We start from the raw sequence: 24,837 nt of genomic DNA on the forward strand, positions 1-24,837 counted from the left end.
CTTGGCGTGCATCCCTGCGTCGCTGCGGTCCGGTCCCAGGTCGACGGGCACGTGCACCTTCCGCCGACCACCGGCTACAACATCGATGTACTGTGGAGACCTCACGCCCCACGTGTTGAGCAATTCGGCGGTACGTCCACCCGGCCTCCCGCATGCCCACTATACGCCCTCGCTCAAAGTCCGTCAACTGCACATACGGTTCACGTCCACGCTGTCGCGGCATGCTACCAGTGTTAAAGACTGCGATGGAGCTCCGTATGGCACGGCAAACTGGCTGACACTGACGGCGGCGGTGCACAAATGCTGCGCAGCTAGCGCCATTCGACGGCCAACACCGCGGTTCCTGGTGTGTCCGCTGTGCCGTGCGTGTGATCATTGCTTGTACAGCCCTCTCGCAGTGTTCGGAGCAAGTATGGTGGGTCTGACACACCGGTGTCAATGTGTTCTTTTTTCCATTTCCAGGAGTGTAATACCGAAGCAAGAGCTCAAGGGGAAAGCAAAAACTTTCATCGTTCTTTTTGTTCCCACAAGCAAAAGCTCTTGCTTCACATTATATTCATAAATTGCGTAGCTTTAGCTTCGCAATTCGAAGGAAAAGCATTCGCTTCACTTTATTCTTACGGCCCATTGACTCTGTATGTATGTTCCTGCTCCTGCTCCTGCTCCTCTTCTGTAATGACTTCGCTGCGACGTGGCCCCTCGGTTAGCGACTGCACGCAGTTCTAGGTCGCGGTCAATCTATGACACATCAGAACTAGTTCGACCTAGAGACTGCCCACCTAAATTTTTAAAATATTTTAAACATAGAGCGAAAATATGCATCGTTGCTAGTTTTTAGTTAAAATGTGCAATAACCGGTGAAAAGGAGCCAAATATGTAAATGCATAAGCAACATGCAAATATATATAATCCGGTCACTAGTGATAACTTAATACGTACGCACATCAGTGTATTGGTTGTTTCCTCTCTGCATCGAACGGTTTTCCTACAAACATGTCGCAAGATTTAAGAGATGACGTTTTCAGCATGGTCGTAACTGAATATCTAAATAGACGATGACTATCAGTATATTTAAGCGTTTTGCGTCCACATGTCTACACTTCAACATACGACCTGGTGCCCAGAAGAAAATACATGTTAATGGCTCACTTGTGCCACGTGTACGTTGACGTTAGGGACGTCTGGGGATTATAATTGACAAAAATTGTGAATAGTCAATAGCTGATCGTCGCCGGCTTATATGAATATGTCGGTATCGTCCCCATAGGATATCCCAACCTATTCTGTTATAACGGCAATGGCCATGATGGTAATGCCCATACCGAATTCGATCCATAGAAAAATGAATAATTTAAGTCCTTAGTTTAAGACAGAGATTTTAATATAACTTTATGCAAACTACACAGTTTATTAATATTCTATTGGACAATTGACATGGGATTTGGGAATAAAAGACTTGATACCCTATATCATCTAATTGTCCTGTTCGCGTTCCCGACTGAGTGAAAGCTAAGAGGGGGAAAGATCAGCGTGACACGTGCCCTGCGCAGTGAGGAAACGGATACTACATTGCAGCGGATGTTAATCATGCAAGCACGAGACACTAATACCTTAGCAAAGAAAGCTACAGATCATATACGAAACAACTTGAGGTACGCAACTTAGATCTCTGCTAATTAATGCTTCGTCTGTTAATAACAGGATGGATCATTTCGGCACCAAGTCTTTCTCAAAGGACGTAACGTATATGCGACAAATTCGTAACGTAGCTACAGCCAATATTGCCTATGTTCGTCTGTGAAACTGGACTCGGTCAGCAACCTGAGCTATCAGTAAACAGAATCTAACCTTCATAACACTGCATGTTGTATGAGTATCAGTTTCACTGTCATTTAACACCTCAACAGATTGTTACACGAAAAACTTAAAACTAACATTTGGATAAGCTATATGACTGCGTTTTTGAACAAGAATTTTCAACTGGTGCAGAATCAGACTTCTGCAATGGCGTTTACTGGACTGGAGTACAAAACATTTTGTGGTGTGTCAGTGTCTGTGTTTTGGCCATAAGTTTTACACTCACTTCCTTAGATAACTGCCTTTTTCCATGTGGTTTACAGCAATTCGCAGCAGCAGCGGGTAAAGCTTTTTGTTAATAAGAATGAATTTAGTAAAAAGGAGTTTGCTTGGGTCCTGTTAAGTACTAAATAACTTCTGAAAAGGGATTTCATTAATTAAGTCTATTTAAAACTTCAGAATCACCATGAACAAGTATTAATAATGCCAATGACAAATGGCATACGTGTCAGTAATGGCTGAGTGCCAGATTAACAAATTATTTAAATTTCAAAGTACATCAACATTCAGTAACCACAACATTTTATTTAGATGTGGAGAATATTTTTTATTATTTGAAGGATAGGGATTCTTCTTTCACTGACAAGCAAAACTTGGGATTATGGCAGACTCGAACTAACAATCATGAGCCTAACACTGCGATTGCTTTTGCAACGCACAGTTTATGTGAGAGCCTCAGAACTGAATTTACTCTCAGTGACTCCTAGATGTTATCTGACCACGCCCAGCAATGAAATTATTATTTGTAATCTCTATAAATTCCCAGCGCAATCTGACTGAACCTTATACAATTACACGAATATCTAACAGCAATTTCAGCAACCCCAAAGCTATCTCAACTGTACACCTCGCGACCCCAAAGCTAATACGACTATCCTGCTAACATCCGCAAAGCTATCTGCCTTCATTTCAGCGACCAAGATGGGATCTTGCCCGTGTTTTATCGCAGTCCTCACTGACCAGTTCTCTGTCATGCATTAATGCGTGGTGATACAGATTAACCGGACTCGAGAAGAGCGCATAGGAATGCACATTATTTGTTGCTCTTCTACCGAGTGAAAGCTACCAGGAGCTTCTAGAATCTTCTCCCGAGGAATATGATCAGCCAATGAAACGCGTCTCCTCAACATTTGGCGGGAATGTCTGTTTCTACATCGGTGCACGCCGACCTAGTCACGTAGGCCACACAGCGTATCCGTCCTGCCATTGTGTCACGGATTCTACCGGAACCTCCTGTGTTCCCTCACCAGAGCAGATCACAAACCGTCCTAAAACTCAGTTTAAGTTATGTTTTCAAGCACTGCAGTGAATCGGCACAGAATGGGAATTTGCTTTTGAGATGGGGCACTTAAAGATTAAAATAAAATGCAGATTATGCGGACACTTCCCTGGGCATCGGTATTACCCCTCAGAATTGAAAATAGGAAAAAAATATGATACAAAGTTAAATTAACAGACCGTAGAATCAATGAAGGAGGTACAAAAACAACGCAGTTTTACAATATTACTTGTCATCGTTATAATTATTAGTCGGTAAATAACGGAAATACTGATATAATTTTGTTCAGTACACAATCCTCAGTAACCAATAGGAATATTTGCCCTTATACCCGTTACAGCCTCTACGTAGTGTGGCCCTGTATACAGGATGTGACAGAAACTATCACTCGAAGCAAAGAAGTCTAATAAACATGGGCTTCACAATCCCTACCTTAAGAGTGATGAGCACTTCTTCATATTTGACAAAAATCTCTTCTTCTGCAAGCTCTTTGCTCTATATTTTGGGGCGACGTAGTATGGGCCAAAGCAAGAAAAAATTATCGAGTGAACCTGGATCCTAAAACGCATATCTTAAGCGCTATGAGCACCGAACCATCGATTTCTGGCAGGTGTTTAAATTCTTTCTGTACCAGTCGAAGATGTGGAAAATTGAATAAAGGGGTTTCGTTTCACCCTGAAAGAAAGATATTCGGCAGAAGAGACGTGCTTCACAGTAGCGAAGATGAGGAAGTACTCATAGCTCTTAAGGCACATATTTTAAAGCCCTTGTTTAAGGGATTTTTTTGTGTACCTTATTAATAAGTTTAATATGATAATCTTAATTCCCAAGTTACGTATTCAATAAGATATAGGAATTTAGGAGGTAGCGAAAGGGTTATGACCTGGTTAGCGAGAACATATAGTGCAACAGCAGATTAGCAATTGTCTCACTGGTATTTATGACACTCTAGGATGTAGAGGTAAAAATGTGTCACTTAGTGCACGCCAAGTTGATGAATTTGACTTGTGTTTGTATTTATGTTACTCTATTGTGAAAGTGATGTACAGCAGTATTTGTTTTCTTATGTTACACAACGAGAATAAGAGAGCTGCAATATGCCAACGGCAGCATCATGGATTCGTTTAAAAATTAAACAAGTGCATCATTTCTTACATCTCTGCCGTCAGAGATGCTGTGCTGACCACCATTGCAGCTGCAGCGACAATCAAAGGCGGGAAGAAGATACGGACGGTCTTTCCCTCTGAATATTAGTATAAAGTTGATAGAACAATTGTATTTAAATGAAAAATGATTGACGAAATCTAATTAAAACTGTACGTGTAATGATTTTATCAAACAGTCTGTATTCTGACATCTATCAGTGTCTATTGTTTACGTTGAGTTCATTGAGTTTATGTGTGACGAGATCCCCTTTGGTTTTACACAGAAACAAAAATTGGGTTTCTCGTTGGCTGTTTTAGAGGTGACAAGGGCGAAAAAGCCGAGGGAAACATGTGGGCTAGAGCAAGTGGCAATAACAAAGAAACAAATTCACTCGCACACTGTTACTTAACGAGCTGCGAGCCGAATTTTTTTATCTAAGAATAGATGAAACCTGAATGTCGGAGCTGCTGAACATCATGAAACCACTCTCAAGGAAAAAGAATACAGTCACGAGATACGGTGAAAGCTTAAAGGAGAGGCTGTCAGTTACATTACTGGCAGAAGTAAAGAGAACCTCAAATTCAGTGCAGCCGTATCCCTATAAATTATTATGTAAATAATTCCTGAAACCTGCGACTTGATTTATAGTTATCTGGATATATACAAAATGGTAAAGAAAAATGAATGAAACAAAATATATTCACATAAACTTTATTAATTTATTTATGTATGCAGCTTAAAAGATGGCCCTGAAAAATTATAAAATTTCTTATTGCAAATGAGAAGAAGAGATACTACAAATGTGATGGCACACATCATCTAATAAATACAACAAAAAATATATAAGAAATGAGGAATTTATCACCAGTGAAGTAAATCTCATACTTTTCTCTTCATAACAGAAGGCTTATACACTCCTGGAAATTGAAATAAGAACACAGTGAATTCATTGTCCCAGGAAGGGGAAACCTTATTGACACATTCCTGGGGTCAGATACATCACATGATCACACTGACAGAACCACAGGCACATAGACACAGGCAACAGAGCATGCACAATGTCGGCACTAGTACAGTGTATATCCACTTTTCGCAGCAATGCAAGCTGCTATTCTCCCATGGAGACGATCGTAGAGATGCTGGATGTAGTCCTGTGGAATGGCTTGCCATGCCATTTCCACCTGGCGCCTCAATTGGACCAGCGTTCGTGCTGGACGTGCAGACCGCGTGAGACGACGCTTCATCCAGTTCCAAACATGCTCAATGGGGGACAGATCAGGAGATCTTGCTGGCCAGGGTAGTTGACTTACACCTTCTAGAGCACTTTGGGTGGCACGGGATACATGCGGACGTGCATTGTCCTGTTGGAACAGCAAGTTCCCTTGACGGTCTAGGAATGCTAGAACGATGGGTTCGATGACGGTTTAGATGTACCGTGCACTATTCAGTGTCCCCTCGACGATCACCAGAGGTGTACGGTCAGTGTAGGAGATCGCTCCCCACACCATGATGCCGGGTGTTGGCCCTGTGTGCCTCGGTCGTATGCAGTCCTGATTGTGGCGCTCACCTGCACGGCGCCAAACACGCATACGACCATCATTGGCACCAAGGCAGAAGTGACTCTCATCGCTGAAGACGATACGTCTCCATTCGTCCCTCCATTCACGCCTGTCGCGACACCACTGGAGACGGGCTGCACGATGTTGGGCCGTGAGCGGAAGACGGCCTAACGGCGTGCGGGACCGTAGCCCAGCTTCATGGAGACGGTTGCGAATGGTCCTCGCCGATACCCCAGGAGCAACAGTGTCCCTAATTTGCTGGGAAGTGGCGGTGCGGTCCCCTACGGCACTGCGTAGGATCCTATGGTCTTGGCGTGCATCCCTGCGTCGCTGCGGTCCGGTCCCAGGTCGACAGGCACGTGCACCTTCCGCCGACCACTGGCGACAACATCGATGTACTGTGGAGACCTCACGCCCCACGTGTTGAACAATTCGGCGGTACGTCCACCCGGCCTCCCGCATGCCCACTATACGCCCTCGCTCAAAGTCCGTCAACTGCACATACGGTTCACGTCCACGCTGTCGCGGCATGCTACCAGTGTTAAAGACTGCGATGGAGCTCCGTATGCCACGGCAAACTGGCTGACACTGACGGCGGCGGTGCACAAATGCTGCGCAGCTAGCGCCATTCGACGGCCAACACCGCGGTTCCTGGTGTGTCCGCTGTGCCGTGCGTGTGATCATTGCTTGTACAGCCCTCTCGCAGTGTCCGGAGCAAGTATGGTGGGTCTGACACACCGATGTCAATGTGTTCTTTTTTCCATTTCCAGGAGTGTATATAGGCTGGACATTCTGAACACTTTTAACCATGAAGGAAATTTATGTTATGAGTAAACGGCACTGACAGTCTAAAATTGGGTTTTACTTTCGATATGTATTTAAACGTAATCTAAGACCTAATCTGTCTGTATTTCGGTATTAAGATTTCATTTCCGATAAGTATCGGCAATAAAACCTAGAAACCGAAATACAGAACGTCGACGGACTTTAATTACTAAAATGTATATCTTTTACTCTACGTGCCACATAAACCATTATGGATTCGTTAAAAAATTAAACAAGTGCATCATTTCCTACATCTCTATTGCTATATTCCTCGCACGACGTGACCCACAAACATATCTAGTCTTTAAATTTGTTCAGAAACTCTGTCAATGTTTCGTCCGCCTAGCATTCTGTAGCACAACATTGAATGCCGCGCACTGTGATAAAAGGCGAACTTTCATCGTAACATTGGACTCAGATGTAACGCTGCAGGTGCTCTGCAGAGCACTTTGCCTGTAAACTTGATAGACTGAGAAGTTTTCGCTCCAGTATGCGATTGAGGCAATAGACGATCTTTCAGGTTGTCATGAGGAAGTGTACTGATACACATTGAGGACTAACAGTCTAATCAATCATTAGACAAATCCGAGAGACACTTTGAGTTCACTTTATGTGAATCTGGCTGCCTGCTAGAGTTGCCTAGACGACTATTGCCACTACAACAGAGTTACGTTTTAATGAATAAACTATTAAATTTCATATGTATTGCTTGAGTCGCCTAGTTTATGTTATATAATCAGCTACATTTATTTATTTATATTGCAGTTAATATGTCTACAAAGAACTCAAAAACTTTTAATTAAAAAAAAAGGATCTGTTTTGCAGCAGTGTGCGATCGGTCTCTAGAGTAGAACTGATGGGCCAAAATCAATCCAGGTAAGCCCGTTCGTGCACTTATGTTCCCCTCCAAAGATACTTTTATCAAAACAAGGCGGCAGCTACCACTGTCCCCAGTCTTATTCAGTCTGTATGTATACGATATGGCGAAGGAATGGAAAAGCAACATCTCCAGCGGGTATTCAGATGAAACAAAGAGCTATTAGTATCTCACTGTTGATGACCTCACCGTTATGGCTTTATCTGAAGGTTACTTACGATAAGCAGTATTCAGCTGGTTAACGTAGGAAAAACATGTACCTTGAAGTCTCATAAACCAACATCAAAGTTATGGCCTTTATGAGTAAAAATTATGAGAAAAACATCACATACGAAAGTGATCGAGGCGTGTTTGTCCACTCGTACTCATCTGCCTGACACGTTACGTTTAACTGAGTTTAGATTTGCTGTTGAATTAACTAACGCATTCCGACAAGTGCTGACTTCCAGTTATTTTTTATTTAATGATCGGGTCTATGAGGAGACAGATGGAGTTACGATGGGGACCTCTTTACCTCTTATTATTATTATTAATCTATTTAGGGAAGATTTCTGGGAACATGCCCTGGAGTCGGTGGTACCGAGGCCAGGATGCTTTTTTAGATGTGTAGATTATGACTTTGTTGTTTGGTCTGACGGCAGAATTTGGATAGCTTTTTAGAGTATCTGAATCAAACCCCCTGAATAATCACCGCATTATCCAGGTTACGGTGGTTGCTTTTTCCTGTCTTGATGCGTTAGTCGGGAGTAGAGTTGATGATGCGTTGCGACATATTGTTTATAGGACGCCAAATCCCACTAATTTGTACCCACAGGGTCACAGTTATCATCATCAGACTCAGTACGTACCTTAGTTCATAGGGCCAACATCATCTCATAGGCTAAAAGTTTGTCAGTTGAGTTAAGCCACGTGGCTGTCTGTTTTCAACACTTATAGTGAAAGACAGATCAGACGAGCGCCTTGAATCAAATGGGTGATGTGAATAACGAAATGGCACTTACGTCTATAGTCTTTTTGCCTTATGCAGGTAGCATTTCCAGCAGAACTGGTCGTATTCTGCGGAAATATGGTGTGAAGTGTGTTTTTCCACCACTGTGTATGTGAGAGCCATTTTAATGTCTGGAAGAGATGATCTTGGTTTGCGTAAGGCGAGTATATCTACCGCATCGTATGTTGTTATGTAATCTCATTCACTGGTCAGGCCATCGGGACTGTCGACGGCCGTTGTATAGAGCATCAGCGTCAGAAACGCTTACAACACCCGATCAAATTGCTATTGCTGGAACACTGCCTTGGTGCTGGTCAGCTTATGGAGCGTGGCTCTGGCGTGCGCTTTGTAATACCGCAACCCTTTTGGGATCCTGTATCCTCTTCCAGTCTCATCCCCGCTCTCTCGAAAGGAGCATACGTGTAATATCAGTAATTTACACCTATTTAAACTGCTGCTTTGATTTTGTCTTTTCTGTTTATCCGGATTCGAATACACCGAAGATTTTTTTGTAGCAGATTCGTAATTTGCACTAATTTAAGCTATTGTTTTGACATTGTTTACGACGGGCCTGACTAGCATGCAAAATAAAGTAAACATTGATTAAAAACTAATGTAATATCACAATTTGTGCATAATACAAACATCAGGCACATCGTAGGAATACTTCTGCCATTGTAATTATGGAGTAATTAACGATTAAAGTTCCGGTGTTTCTACTTTTATGATTACAAGTTCAAAAGTTGTTAGAATCCCTAATAGAAATATGACTTACGATTTTTCGGTCAGAATTAAGCATACTCATATTGGTGTTAGATAATGGAATTGTAATTACGGATATGTAGGAATGTCAAGTTTTACTCGAGCAAAAAGCAATTAATTGCATCTAGGTTTTTCATTCAATAAAGCTAATCGCCATGTCCACCTGTAAATGATAGGGTGATCATTCGGTGAGTAAGTAAAATATATGCAAATTAACGAAATATATTGTTGCAATGATAAAACATGTAATTTATACGCTTAATAGAAACAGATTCTTTCCTGCGTTTGTACGAAATTATTCACTTTTAATTCAAGTAAATTTCTATATAATTTGGGAAGATGTATGTAAAAATTTTAATTGTATCTATCTAAAAATTTAATATGTAACAATGATATTAATTGTTTAAAATCACATAAACAGAGGCGATTGGGACGCCGCCATAGGTCAGTCTCAGGTCAGTCTTACGTCAGTCATGAGACAGTCTTAAGTCAATTTTACGCATGTTGTTTGCCGCTGAGCATCTAGCGTGCGAAATAAAACTATGTGTACAAGAAATACTGGATCTTATTTCTACCATTGCATGATACGCGTGGGGCGATGCAGCAACATCAACATAAGCCTACGGCAGCATTAATAAGCAGCACGTCGGATTACACAAGATACGTATTATTTATTTGGTGGAGGATATCCGTAATATGATGTGACATATTATTTTTCTTGTGTTAAGCAACGATAAACATCCCAAAATTCACCGCGCAAAGCCGGCCGTTGTGGCCATGCGGTTGTAGGCGCTTGAGTCTGGAATCGCGTGACCGCTACGTCGCAGGTTCGAATCCTACCTCTGGCATGGACGTGTGTGGTGTCCTTAGGTTAGTTACGTTTAAGTAGTTCTAAGTTCTAGGGGACTGATGACCACAGATGTTAGGTCCCATAGTGCTCAGAGCCATTTGAACCATCACCGCCGAAAATCATTTTCGCCACGTTATATTACAGCTTGCAGTTGATTGGATAGTGCTATTAAGGAAGCAGCTGAGATGAAATTAGCAAGTGAGTTCACAAATAGAACCGTTTGGTAATGAGTATTCACTATCGATAACCTCTAACGTTGGTCATCTTTGGTTGTGTGGTGGAGCTAGTTGTTTTACGGTGAGTGCGTTGTCTTTCTGTATGAGCTGCACTATTGTTCTTGGTCGGCGTGTCCCCTCCCACCTCTTTACATAACGCTCCTTGTTGCATTTGTGCCTTGAAGATAACCGTGTGTTCGCCTGTCGAAATATCGGGGCTGTGGAAGATGTCACTCGGCTACATTCCCGTAAGTTGACTGAACAATTTAGCTGACTTGTCATGCATGTGGAAAAACACTCTCAAAAACTTGCGTCACGGAGACACAGATGAATATCTACGAGACAATGGTAGTGCCAACTGTTTCATATGGCAGCGAACTATCGAGTGAGTTATCTGTCTGTGTGATCCATGACTCAGAATTTCCGACTCTCACTTCGACGTGTAATGCGTCAGCTAGTTAACAGTTATTATTGTGGTTATTATCATTATCTTCTTGGAGGTGTTGTTCGTCTATGCAACTGAATAAAAGACTCTGTTTTACGCCATACCCGTTTCGCTCTTTTTTATTTGTGCTCTTGGGAAAAAGAATAAAAAAAGAAGACCTAACACTGGCGATTCTTCTCACTTAAACTCCCTCTTTTCCCTGAGCAACTCCGACCACACAATAACATACGCGCCCACATAACAAGCAAACAAATTTCGAACTACACACAGACACCGCAACGCAAAGAAAAGACCGAAAACCACATAGTGACAGTTGGTAACACAACAAACACTAACACACACAGGACAACAAAGACAAGACAACGAGATACAATTAGAGGATGACATATGTCGTTACAGAGCCGAAGCGCTGTGATATATATATATCTCGGCTGGGGAGGGGGGGGGGGGGGGGGAAGTCATGATGCTCAGTTCCTATTTCAGGTAGGAACATGGGGTACAATGTTTTTGGTTTAGCTTGGACCAGCGGCCGTTTGTATAGCCATTCGAAGATCTGTCTTACAGAAGTTGTTACAGCATATTAAGCAAGGTTTGAACTACGAACCGGAACTGGCGCCCAGGCAAATTAATTAATTCCTTTTGCAAAAGATTGTACGAGAACAGACAATGTTCGACGGGAATAAAATTTAAAAATGTACTCCATTCACTGCTGTATCAAACACTTGTGTAAGTTATTTACCCTTTAAACAATTTAAGTTTACTTTTGCTTAACTATATATATATATATATATATATATATATATATATATATATTACGGTAGCGATAGCAAAACTATTTCAAAGTGGAGCTTTTACGTGTGAAAAATCATGCGCTTGTACTTTAAAGTGGTTTTCGTAGATATTCGATGAATTTTACGTGCTGCATTTGAATATGATTAAAAATCTGGTTATTGTAATTGATTATAGTTTCATTGTTTATACGTTGAAGATTTTAGTCAATTGTGGCTTAAAATCATCGAAAAATCTTTGGGCGTGCAAAGCAAAGCATGTAGCAGACCAGACTTATGTCCAGCCCTGTACAAAATGATATAATATTTGACCCAGTAATTAAAGCTTTATTGTTGATCATGCAGAAAATTGAACTAACCCGAAAACTGTAAATTTCCAGGCGTACTAATTTTTTTCCCGACATTGTAACTAATTTGAATTCATCGCTCTTAAACAGTCAAAAGTCGACGGCAAACACGCGATCAATATCTGAGCTACTGTTTTCGAAAGAAAGCTCTTTGTTCCTTTAACGTACATTTTCAAATATTGTCTTTCCTAATTTAACAGACACTTTCGATTACGACACAAAATTTCTAGTCATTATTCCTTGTCTTTCAAATCATTTATTTTGAATATACTAACTTTATCATTTATCATCGTGTGATTCCAGTTGTCGCTTCTGGCTTCCTTTTAATAAACTGTGCCTCACTGAAAGATATAACCGTTCCCTTTAATAAACCATCAGTACAAAAATTCGTCGTCTGTGTCACGTATTTCAGTCCATACTCACAGGTGAGACAGTGTTGGGTAACAGCTGAGTTTGTTGTGTGCATTGCTTGTGTTCTTTACATATCTGTTTGACAGCTCTTATAGACAGTCTAACATTCGACTAATCACACTCTCAAGGATACAGTATGTTCCCAGTTTTCGGAGCTCCATTATGCTTCACACAACAAAATAATCCGTTTTGTTAGAAGGACTGCTATATACTGGAATCGTATTTTAGAATTATTCTTTCGATCTTATCGGAAATTGTACCAGCGTATGGAAGGCATGTCCGTGTTGTAGAGTACGAGCGATCTGTTGTTCTGAGTAGTAGCTCTTCTACGGCGAGGTTTTCCATACCTGACAGCACCACGTGCTCTGTTGATCGCTGTTTCGAGGTTTACGCTCAGCACACGGATAATCGCAAAAGACAACCAAGGAAGTTGGCCAAATTACGAGTGACGAAAGTGGAAGTCATTGTTCGGCTGCAACACCAGAATATTGTAAATCAAGATAAATGTTTGTAAGTCGTTTCTTCGTGTTATCCTTCGTTGTCTGGTATTAAGTTTAGAAGTTAATCACTACGAAAGGTATATCTACTATGGAAAGCCCCGGGTCATCTAATACTTCGAGGGGACTTCAGTCTGATAAGACTTTCCGTAGTACGCCCGTTTTCGAGTGTTCCGACGAAATTGCACAAAAACCGTGTTGAGTGGTTTGCTTACAGGGAAAACACAGACTTTCTGAAAACTAATGCTTTATGAGTGTTATCTCACCTCTCACAATCCAAAGGTAGGGCTTTAAGTATCCGTATCAGACATGTTTCCTCTTATCAATGACTTCCCAGAATATGGAAATATTGACTCTGTGTGCGCATGTAACATCTGCAGCTTTGTGAAATCTCATCTTGGAAGAAAACTACCGCATTTTACACAGAGGTTGTACGCAAACTGTTAAGAATACTTCTGCGGACAGTTAACCTCCTCCTGACTGGTAAAACTGTTCTGCAACGAAGTAACTGTTAGTTGCTAGGAATTAGTGCAGCCAACGGGGCTAGACGAAATACACTGATGAGCCAAAACTTTATCACCGCTGCCCACCATGACGTTAGATGCCACCTAGAGGCGTTTCGGGCACTTGAAGCGGTAACAAAAGTAAGCAATCGGAGCAGACGCGGAGGGGGGATCACCCTGGCGAAGATATGGGCTGAAAATGGGGAAATCCGCTGCACAGGGTGCAACCAACTGCAGGTGGTGGCTCACGTCGGTACCAATGATGTGTGTAACTTTGGATCGGAAGAGATTCTCTCTGGTATCGAGCGGCTAACAGAAGTGGTAAAGGCTGCCAGTCTTGCTTGCAAGATGAAAGCAGAGCTGACCATTTGTAGCATAGTCGACAGGACCGATTGCGGACCTCTGGTACTGAGCTGAGTGGAGTGTCCGAATCAGAGGCTCAGTAGGTTCTGCGACCATGTAGGCTGTAGATTCCTCGACTTGCACCAAAGGGTGGTTGGGGTTCGGGTTCCGCTGAGTAGGTCAGGTGTCCACTATACGCAGGAGGCGCCTACACGGGCAGCAGGGGCTGTGTGGCGTGGACTGGGCGGTTTTTTTAGGTGAGAGGGTCTCGGGAAAACACAAGAAAGGCATCAGTCGCTAAGGGTGCAGGCCGAACACAGGAAGAACGTGGATACAGGAACCAATGGTATAACAGTTGTAAATTGTCGTAGCTGTGTTGGGAAAGTACCACAGCTCCAAGCGCTAATAGAAAGCACTGATGTTCAAATCGTTATAGGCACTGAAAGCTCCCTAAAGCAGGATATAAGCTCAGCCGAAATTTTTGCGAAGAACCTAACAGTGTTCCGAAAGGATAGGCTAAACACAGTTGGCGGTGGCCTGTTTGTTGCTGTCAGAAGTAGTTTAACTTGTCGCGAAATTGAAGTAGATACTTCCTGCTAGTTAGTATGGGCAGAGCTCACTGTTGGCAACCGGAATAAAATAATAATGTATTCTTTTACCGGTCTCTCAGTTCAGAAGATACAGTTGCTGAAAGGTTCAAACGAAATTTGAGTTTGATTTCAAACACATACCGGACTCATACGCTTATAGTTGGTGGTGACTTTAATTTACCCTCTATATGTTGGCGAAAATACATGTTTCATTCTGGAGGTACGCATAAAATATCATCCGCAATTGTGCTAAACGCATTCTCTGAAAATTATTTCGAGCAGTTAGTTCATGAGCCCACGCCAATAGTAAACGGCTGTGAAAACACACTTGAAATCTTAGCAAAAAATAATCTTGAGTTAATAACGAATATCAAAACCGATTCACAGATTAGTGAACACAGGGTTGTCGTAGCGAAACTGAACATTGTAATCCACAAACCCCCGAAAAATAAGCAAAAAATATACCTATCCAAATAAGCAGATAAAAATTCACTTGACGCCTTCCTGCGAGAAAATCTCCACTCATTCCAAATGAATAATATAAGTGTAGACGAGATGGGGCTTACATTCAAAGAAATAGTATCGGCAGCAATTGAGAGATTTATACCAAATAAATTAACAAACGACGGAGCTGATCCTACTTGGTACACAAAACGGGTTAAAATACTGTTGCAAAAACAACGAAACAAACATGCCAAATTGAAACAGACGCATAATCCCCAATATTGGCAATATATTACAGAAGCTCGAAATTTAGCGCGGACTTCAATGCGAGATGCTTATAACTGTTTCCACAACGAAACTTTGTCTCCAAACCTGGCAGAAAATCCAAAGAGATTGTAGTCGTATGTGAAGTATGTTAGCAGCAAGAAACAATCAATGCCTTCTCTGCACGATAGCAATGGAAATAATATCGAAGATAGTGCTGCCAAAGCAGAGTTACTAAACACAGCCTTCCGAAATGCCTTCACAAAAGAAGACGAAGTAAATATTCCAGAATTCGAATGGAGAACAGCTGTCAACATTAGTAACATACAAGTAAATATCCTCGGACTAGTGAAACAACTTAAATCACTTAATAAAAGCAAGTCTTCTGGTCCCGACTGTGTACCAATTAGGTTCCTTTCGGAGTATGCTGATGCATTAGCGCCATACTTAACAATCATATACAACCGTTCGTTCGACGAAAGAACCGTACCCAAAGACTGTAAAGTTTCACAGGTCACATCAATATTCAAGAAAGGTAGTAGAAGTAATCCACTAGATTACAGGCCGATATCGTTAACGTCGACATGCAGCAGGATTTTAGAACATATATTGCGTTCGAACATTATGAATTACGTCGAAGAAAAAGGTCTATTGACACACAGTCACCATGGATTTAGAAGACATCGTTCTTGTGAAACACAACTAGCTCTTTATTCACATGAAGTGTTGAGTACTATTGACAAGAGATTTCAGATCGATTCCGTATTTTTGGATTTCCGGAAGGCCTTTGACACTGTACCACACAAGCGGCTTGTAGTGAAATTGGGTGCTTATGAAATATCGTCTGAGTTACGCGACTGGATTTGTGATTGCCTGTCAGAGAGGTCACAGTTCGTAGTAATTGACGGAAAGTCATCGAGTAAAACAGAAGTGATTTCTGGCGTTCCCCAAGGTATTGTTATAGGACGCTTGCTGTTCCTTATTTATATAAACTATTTGGGAGACAATCTGAGCAGCCGTCTTCGGTTGTTTGCAGACGACGCTGTCGTTTATCTACTAATAAAGTCATCAGAAGACCAAAACAAACTGCAAAAACGATTTGGAAAAGATAACAGAATGGTGCGAAAAGTGACAGTTGATCCTAAAAAACGAAAAGTGTGAGGTCATCCACATGAGTGCTAAAAGGAACTCGTTAAACTTTGGTTACACGATAAATCAGTCTAATGTAAAAGCCGTAAATTCAACTAAATATCTAGGTATTACAATTACGAACAACTTACATTGGAAGGAACACATAGTAAACATTGTGGGAAGGGCTTGCCTGTGAATGTTTCAAATCAACCAATGGAGATTATGAGCTATTCCAAAGTTAAATGACAACCTGCTGTTCTGAACACGAACAGGCGGATGTAAATTTTATGTCACTCTATTTTCAGACTAAATGTAAAATATGATATCCATGAGTTCATTAGTAGCAATGTTTTTATGCTGAGGCTGGTGGCAGTCATACAGTACCCTGATGAAGAATGTCTGCAATAGTAATTGAAGCGTCGCCAGTGGACACACAATTAGGAGTGTCTTATTGAAATGGACACTGGCATCGAAACGCTATATGTCGTAACTATGCGACAGAACACTTAGAAAATGTAACAGACCTACTAAGGAGACTGCCTACACTACGCTTGTCTGTCCTCTTTTAGAATACTGCTGCGCGATGTGGGATTCTTACCAGATAGGACTGAGGGAATACGTAGAAACAGTTCAAAGAAAGGCATCACGTTTTGTATTATCGCGAAATATGGGAGAGTGTCAAAGAAATGATACAGGATTTGGGCTAGAAATCACTAAAAGAAAGGAGTTTTGGAAACTTTTCACGAAATTCCAATCACCTACTTTCTCCTCCGAATGCGAAAATATTTTTTGACACCGACCTATATAGGGAGGAACGGTCAGCAAGATAAAATAAGGGAAATCAGAGCTCGTATGGAAAGATATAGGTGTTCGTTCTTTCCGCGCGCTACGAGATTGGAATAATGGAGAATTGTGAAGGTGGTTCGATGAACCTTCTGCCAGGCAGTTAAATGTGATTTGCAGAGTATCCATGTAGTTGTAGATGTAGATAAGTGACTTTGACTAAGCGCATATTTTTATTACGCAGAGCCTGTGAAGGGGTATATCGAAAATGGCGAAGCTGGTCGAACACTCATGTGCTACCGTCGTGAGCACCAACGGAAAGAGGTAGAAAGAGAGCAAAATTACCACCAGGCCTAGATAAGTGATCTGTAGCATCTCTTCAGAAAGAGCACGATGCTGGTGCACAAGTATTTCGGAGCACACCCGTCATCGTACATTGCTGAACATGAAGCTCCGCAGCAGACCATCTCTACGTGTTTACATGCTGAGCCAACGACATCGTCAATTACGATTGCAGTGGGCACGTGACCATCGGGATTCGACTGTCGTTCAATGGAAACGTGTCGCCTCTTCGGGCGAATCAGGTTTTTGCTACACTAAGTCGCTGATCGTTTCCATAAACGTCTTAATCTAGGTGGACGGCGGCTCGAAAAATGCAGCGCTCCACGGACGCAGGCTGGTGAGAGCAGTATTATGCTTCAGGAGACACTCTCCTGCGCTTCGATGCGACCTCTGGTAGCAATCGAAGACATGCTGACAGCTGCGAACCATCTGCAACCCTTCATGCTTGATGTTTTCCCAGATGGCGAGATATCATTCAGCTGTATAATTATCCGTGTCCCGGAGCCAGAACCTTGCTACAGTGGGTTCAAGAGCATTATAGTGAACTGGCGATGATGTCTCGACGACACGAATCGAGTGATGTAAATGCTATGGAACACATCTGGGTCGCTATCGGGCGCGATCACCACGTAACGTGAGTCAGCGACCCGTTATTTACAAGAATTACATGACGTGTGCGTAGAAATCTAACGCCAGATACCTCCAACAATCTACCAACAAATTGTCGGATCCCCGATACGTGGAACCAGTGATGTATTTCATTCCAAGGACGAACAAACAGGCTGTTAAGCAGTTCGTCATAATGTTTTCGTTCATCATTATACACTACTAGCCATTACAATTGCTACACCAACATGAAATGCAGATGATAAACGGGTATTCATTGGATAATATATATTATACTAGAACTGACATGTGATTATATTTTCACGCACTTTGGGTGCATAGATCCTGAGAAATCAGTACCCAGAACAACCACCTTGATACGCGTGGGCATTGAGTCAAACAGAGCTTGGATGGGGTGTACAGGTACAGCTGTCTATGCAGCTTCAACGCCATACCACAGTTCATCAAGAGTAGTGACTGGCGTATTGTGATGAGCTAGTTGCACAGTCACCATTGACCAGACATTTTCAGTTGGTGGGAGATGTTGAGAATGTGCTGGCCAGAGCAGCAGACGAACATTTTCTGTATTCAGGAAGGCCCGTACAGGACTTGCATCATGCAGTCGTGCATTATTCTCCTGAAATGTAGGTTTTCGCAGGGATCGGATAAAGGGTAGAGCCAAGGGTCGTACCACATCTGAAATGTAACGTCCACTGTTCAAAGTGCCGTCAATACGAACAAGGGGTCACCGAGACGTGTAACCAATGGCACCCCATACCGTCACGCCGGGTGATACGCCAGTATGGCGATGACGAATACACGCTTCCAATGTGCGTTCACTGCGATATTACCAAACGCGGATGCGACCATCATGATACTGTAAACAGAACCTGGATTCATCCGAGAAAATGAAGTTTTGCCATTCGTGCACCCAGGTTCGTCGTTGAGTAGGCCCTACGCCATGGCAGACGCTCCTGTCTGTGATTCAGCGTCAAGGGTAACCGCAGCCATGGTCTCCGAGCTGATAGTCCGTGCTGCTGCAAACGTCGTCGAACTGTTCGTGCAGATGGTTGTTGTCTTGCAAACATCCCCATCTGTTGACTCAGGGATCGACATGTGGCTGCACGATCCGTTACAGCCATGCGTATAAGATGCGTGTCATCTCGACTGCTAGTGATTCGAGGCCGTTGGGATCCAGCACGGCGCTCCGTATTACCCTCCTGAACCCACCGATTCCATATTCTGCTAACAGTCATTGGATCTCGACCAACGGGATCAACAATGTCACGATACGATAAAACGCAATCGCGATAGGCTACAATCCGACCTTTATCAAAGTCGGAAACGTGATGGTACGCATCTCTACTCCTTACACGAGGCATCACAACAACGTTTCACCAGGAAACGCCGGTCAACTGCTGTTAGTGTATGAGAAATCGGTTGGAAACTTTCGTCATATCAGCACGTTGTAGGTGTCGCAACCGGCGCCAATCTTGTGTGAATGCTCTGAAAAGCTAATCACATGCATATCACAGCATCTCCTTCCTGTCCGTTAAATTTCGCATCTGTAGCACGTCATCTTCGTGGTGTAGCAATTTTAATGGCCAGTAGTGTATAAACGTCGCCAGTATCAGACTTTTAACATCCGATGATGCATAAACACCTGAAGAGTTCAACATACATCAACGGTCTGCGGTGATACTCATCCATGCTGTTCACTAATGCTTATTCTCTGGGGCAACGCTGCGGGATGCGTGTCCCTAAGCTTTTCTATCTGCGAAGTAGGCTCTTAACGCCGTTGGAGATCTTAGAAGTTTGCCAACAATTTACCTTACGCACGTAAATCACATTTAATTCATTTTTTGATGTTGATAACAGCAATACGAAAGCTCTCATTGCAATCTGTGGTGAGAAGAGCGATACATTTAACTGCTTCGAACGTTTCGAAGCCGCAGGTGACCGTTCGCTACAATTGGATCACTAGGCAGCTAGTGAGTGAGTCTGCTTTCTATTTCTCTAAGGAGGAAATTTCATTTACTCGATCTCATATTTCAAGGGTAAAAGGGCACACTTGCAGAATAATAGCACCAGAAATCGATACCGCGCAAAAATTTGGGACGTAATTCTGATAGTACGCACTTATGACCTTCCGAATGTACGACTTCTAAATTTATGTCCTCGCTGTTGCAGCCGCTAGAGTGCGAAGTGGTGCAGAGCAGACTGAGTGAAAGTTCTGTGAAATACTCTTTTCACGATGGTAACATGTTTGGTTCATTGCGGCAAAGTGCGCGGATTCTAATCTGTAGTTTGCTACTTGCTTTGACATTTTTTAAAATGCGATCCACAAATGCTGTGCAAACGACTGAAACATAAAGAGTGTGTTATTGAAGAAGTAGCGTAGCGCTACTTCACTACTAAGACAATTGTTGTCCGTTGTTTTGTTTGGATTTTAAAGCTGACAATGACAGTGTGAGGTACACACGCAGGAGTTGTGCTATTCGTCGGCGTGATTGGCATGATTAAACTGCAAATCGAAAATAGTTAGCTTCATTTCATAACAGTTTTTTATTGCTTAATCTTACTGATTTGCTTTGAAAGCGCATTTATAGCTGCAGAATGTCAAATGCGAGAATACTGCAAAAAATATTGAAGGTAAATATTCGTGAGGTTGACATATCATACAGTATACTCGCATTAATTACATACACTCCTGGAAATGGAAAAAAGAACACATTGACACCGGTGTGTCAGACCCGCCATACTTGCTCCGGACACTGCGAGAGGGCTGTACAAGCAATGATCACACGCACGGCACAGCGGACACACCAGGAACCGCGGTGTTGGCCGTCGAATGGCGCTAGCTGCGCAGCATTTGTGCACCGCCGCCGTCAGTGTCAGCCAGTTTGCCGTGGCATACGGAGCTCCATCGCAGTCTTACCACTGGTAGCATGCCGCGACAGCGTGGACGTGAACCGTATGTGCAGTTGACGGACTTTGAGCGAGGGCGTATAGTGGGCATGCGGGAGGCCGGGTGGTCGTACCGCCGAATTGCTCAACACGTGGGGCGTGAGGTCTCCACAGTACATCGATGTTGACGCCAATGGTCGGCGGAAGGTGCACGTGCCCGTCGACCTGGGACCGGACCTCAGCGACGCACGGATGCACGCAAAGACCGTAGGATCCTACGCAGTGCCGTAGGGGACCGCACCACCACTTCCCAGCAAATTAGGGACACTGTTGCTCCTGGGGTATCGGCGAGGACCATTCGCAACCGTCTCCATGAAGCTGGGCTACGGTCCCGCACACCGTTAGGCCGTCTTCCGCTCACGCCCCAACATCGTGCAGCCCGCCTCCAGTGGTGTCGCGACAGGCGTGAATGGAGGGAAGAATGGAGACGTGTCGTCTTCAGCGATGAGAGTCGCTTCTGCGTTGGTGCCAATGATGGTCGTATGCGTGTTTGGCGCCGTGCAGGTGAGCGCCACAATCAGGACTGCATACGACCGAGGCACACAGGGCCAACACCCGCCATCATGGTGTGGGGAGCGATCTCCTACACTGGCCGTACACCTCTGGTGATCGTCAAGGGGACACTGAATAGTGCACGGTACATCCAAACCGTCATCGAACCCATCGTTCTACCATTCGTAGACCGGCAAGTGAACTTGCTGTTCCAACAGGACAGTGCACGTCCGCATGTATCCCGTGCCACCCAACGTGCTCTAGAAGGTGTAAGTCAACTACCCTGGCCAGCAAGATCTCCGGATCTGTCCCCCATTGAGCATGTTTGGGACTGGATGAAGCGTCGTCTCAGGCGGTCTGCACGTCCAGCACGAACGCTAGTCCAACTGAGGCGCCAGGTGGAAATGGCATGGCAAGCCGTTCAACAGGACTACATCCAGCATCTCTACGATCGTCTCCATGGGAGAATAGCAGCCTGCATTGCTGCGAAAGGTGGATATACACTGTACTAGTGCCGACATTGTGCATGCTCTGTTACCTGTGTCTATGTGCCTGTGGTTCTGTCAGTGTGATCATGTGATGTATCTGACCCCAGGAATGTGTCAATAAAGTTTCCCCTTCCTGGGACAATGAATTCACGGTGTTCTTATTTCAATTTCCAGGAGTGTATTTTTCGCTTAGAATACCCTGTGTCCGCGAACGAGATTTCATAACACGTTTGGTTCGGCAGACGTGTCCACCTCCCCTCTTCTCTACCCTCGCCTTCAACATCCCGCTAATAGGAGGTCTCTGGTTGTCACTCTACTATACAGTACTTGGCGCTCGGGCATTGGGCGGCTGCAGTGGCGCGGAGCGAATGACGGACAAACGGTGCGCGCGCAAGTTCAAAAGCTGTACTTTGAGAAGGTCATAATTCCGTACTGTCGGAATTATGGCCCAAAATTTTGCGCGGGATCGAACGCTGGACCTAATATACTACAGGTATGCTTATTTTCTCCTTAAAATATGAGGGTGAGTTGGTGATGTTTCCATGTAAGTGAGCGAACACATTGGACATGTCATACTGGGTTCTTCACTTACTGTAACTGTTCCCTTCTTGTTGGCTGCATGCGTGACTGTAAAACGTATCCTACCTTTCGGTACAGGTTAGCTTAGAGGTTAAGGTACGATAAGCAGGAAAATAACAATCTATTTTATTTGTTGTCATACAGCTAAAAAGCTAAAACTTGCCAATAATTGTTGTGCGAGAGAGAGAGAGAAATCGGGGATTTCGTTTTCGGTGGATGGCAAATGTGGAAACGTAAACGTGAATGCTGAGCCCAAGTGTGAAAGTACAATGAAGGAAAAAGCGTGTTCGATAACAAGCCAAATGATCGTCCAGAATGTGGGACTTTGGATCAAGAAATGGGATTTTGTGAGACAAATGGTTGATCAATCGTTTCATACAAAAGAACTTGGTTGCAAAATTTGGAAGGACTAGGAAACTTTGTCGTAGAAAGAAATAAACAAGATATGAACATTGCACAATCTTGGGCTACCGTATGTGTCATCTTCTGGTGGTGCAAGAAACGAAGAGATGGTATTTTGAGGAAAAAATATTTAAACATGAAGTTCCGCACAACAAGCTGTTAACCAACTATGTAACTTTTTTGTACAGTGAAGAGTTTGGAAAGTGTTTTCCACTGTGGTGTTTTAAAATAAACAGAAGGTGGCAGCGAATATATTTCGTACAGCTTTAAAGAAACCGTTCAATGATGCAGAGACCAGAATTAACCTTCAACAATTTAGCGGAGCTGACTTGAACTACATTTTACACTGGAAAGCCGCGCGGGGTAGCTGCGTGATCTTGGGCGTCTTGCCACCACGGTTCGTGTGACTCTCTCCGTCGCGGGGGTTCGAGTCCACCCTCGGCCATGGGTGCTTGTGTTGTCCTTAGCGTAAGTTAGTTTACGTTAGGTGAAGTAGTGTGTAAGCCTAGGGACCGGTGACCTCAGCAGTTTTGTCCGATAGGAACTAAGGACAAATTTCCAAATTTTTACATGTGGAAAGGTGTGTAGTAACATTATTATTCACATTACAGAAGAAATGGAAAACTCAGTGATTGAAACAAATATTGAGACAGGATGATAGCTACCACTAATTATTGAGAGCACAACAATTAGCCAGTTATCATCTTTAAGTAATTATTGTAGAACTAAACTCCCTGACATGGAAAGCCCACAAATATTCTTATTGATATAGCTGAGGCAAATACTTCTACTGCTGAAGGTATTTGTAACAACTTCTAAATTGTTTGGAACGCTTGGGTTTTTTTAATGAGTGCCTGAAGGAAAATATTATTCTAGTTCCAACAGATGGCGTACCAGTGATGGTGGGCAGCAAAATGAGTTGTTAAGATTAATGAAAAAGTAGTTCCCACATATTTTCGTTTGACACTGTGCTAACCATAGACGTAAACTGTCAGTTGCTGATGTAACAGAAAGCGATTTGCATGTGCACTACTCATGAGAAATACGCCAACTAATGTTCGTGAACACGTTTATTATACTCCCCCAGTCTCTCTATGGCTCTCTCCCCCTCCTAAGACACACACACACACACACACACACACACACACACACACACACAGGCTGACACGCTGCATCGACTTACGACAGGCGACGCCCGCAGGCCGCAGGCAGATCAGAACGAGCAAAACCAGCAGCAACGTGCCGCTGAAGGCGCAGAGGCGGCCGTCCTCCAGCATGCTCCGTACGCCTCCGGCTACTGCCGAAACAGTACTGCAGCCGTGACTCACAGCACAACGAGGAAGAGCGGCGGGCGGCCATTCTGACGTCCCCCTCCCAGGAACGCCGGCGAAGAGCCCATGGCGTGCAGTCCCGGTCGGTGGCAGGGGCTTCTTCTTCCAGCCCCACCATAAAACCTCCGCCAATGAGGAACCACCTCCGAAGTCACGTCACCTCCTGACCACCAGCCAGCATCTGTATAACCAAACGGCTAAACGGCGCACTGTCGCAGCAGCAGGTTGCCTGTCTAACGACTTCCAGTGGCAGCAAAAATTTAGCTTTCAGTATTTCGTGTAATTGATGACCAAATGTAAAAATAGAAGAAGTTGTTATGGTCTCCTCATTAACAGATACACTACTGGCCATTAAAATTGCTACACCACGAAGATGATGTTCTACAACGTGAAATTTAACCGACAGGAAGAAGATGCTGTGATATGCAAATGATTAGCTCCTCAGAGCATTCACACAAGGTTGGCGCCGGTGGCGACACCTACAACGCGCTGACATGAGGAAAGTTTCCAACCAATTTCTCATACACAAATAGCAGTTGACCGGCGTTGCCTGGTGAAACGTTGTTGTGATGCCTCGTGTAACTAGGAGAAATGCGTAGCATCACGTTTCAGGCGTTGATAAAGGTCGGATTGTAGCCTATTATCGTAACTCGACATTGCTGCTCGCGTTGGTCGAGATCCAATGACTGTTAGCAGAATATGGAATCGATGGGTTCGGGAGGGTAAT

The 24,837-nt window shown here is 43.5% G+C and overlaps 1 protein-coding gene across 2 annotated transcripts in view; it reads right to left on the bottom strand.

Moving 5' to 3' along the window:
• The window catches only part of LOC126273002 (uncharacterized), a 77,847-nt gene extending 53,288 nt beyond the window's left edge, over nt 1-24,559 (bottom strand). For both annotated transcript variants that reach the window (XM_049976364.1, XM_049976365.1), the window contains exon 1: nt 23,963-24,559. In XM_049976364.1, the coding sequence (XP_049832321.1) occupies nt 23,963-24,056 (94 nt within the window). In that variant the 5' untranslated portion in view covers nt 24,057-24,559. The remainder of the gene's footprint in view (nt 1-23,962) is intronic.
• Between the last annotated feature and the right edge of the window lie 278 nt (nt 24,560-24,837).

The sequence above is a fragment of the Schistocerca gregaria genome, chromosome 5 (genome assembly GCF_023897955.1).
Source record: "Schistocerca gregaria isolate iqSchGreg1 chromosome 5, iqSchGreg1.2, whole genome shotgun sequence".
NCBI lineage: Eukaryota > Metazoa > Arthropoda > Insecta > Orthoptera > Acrididae > Schistocerca > Schistocerca gregaria.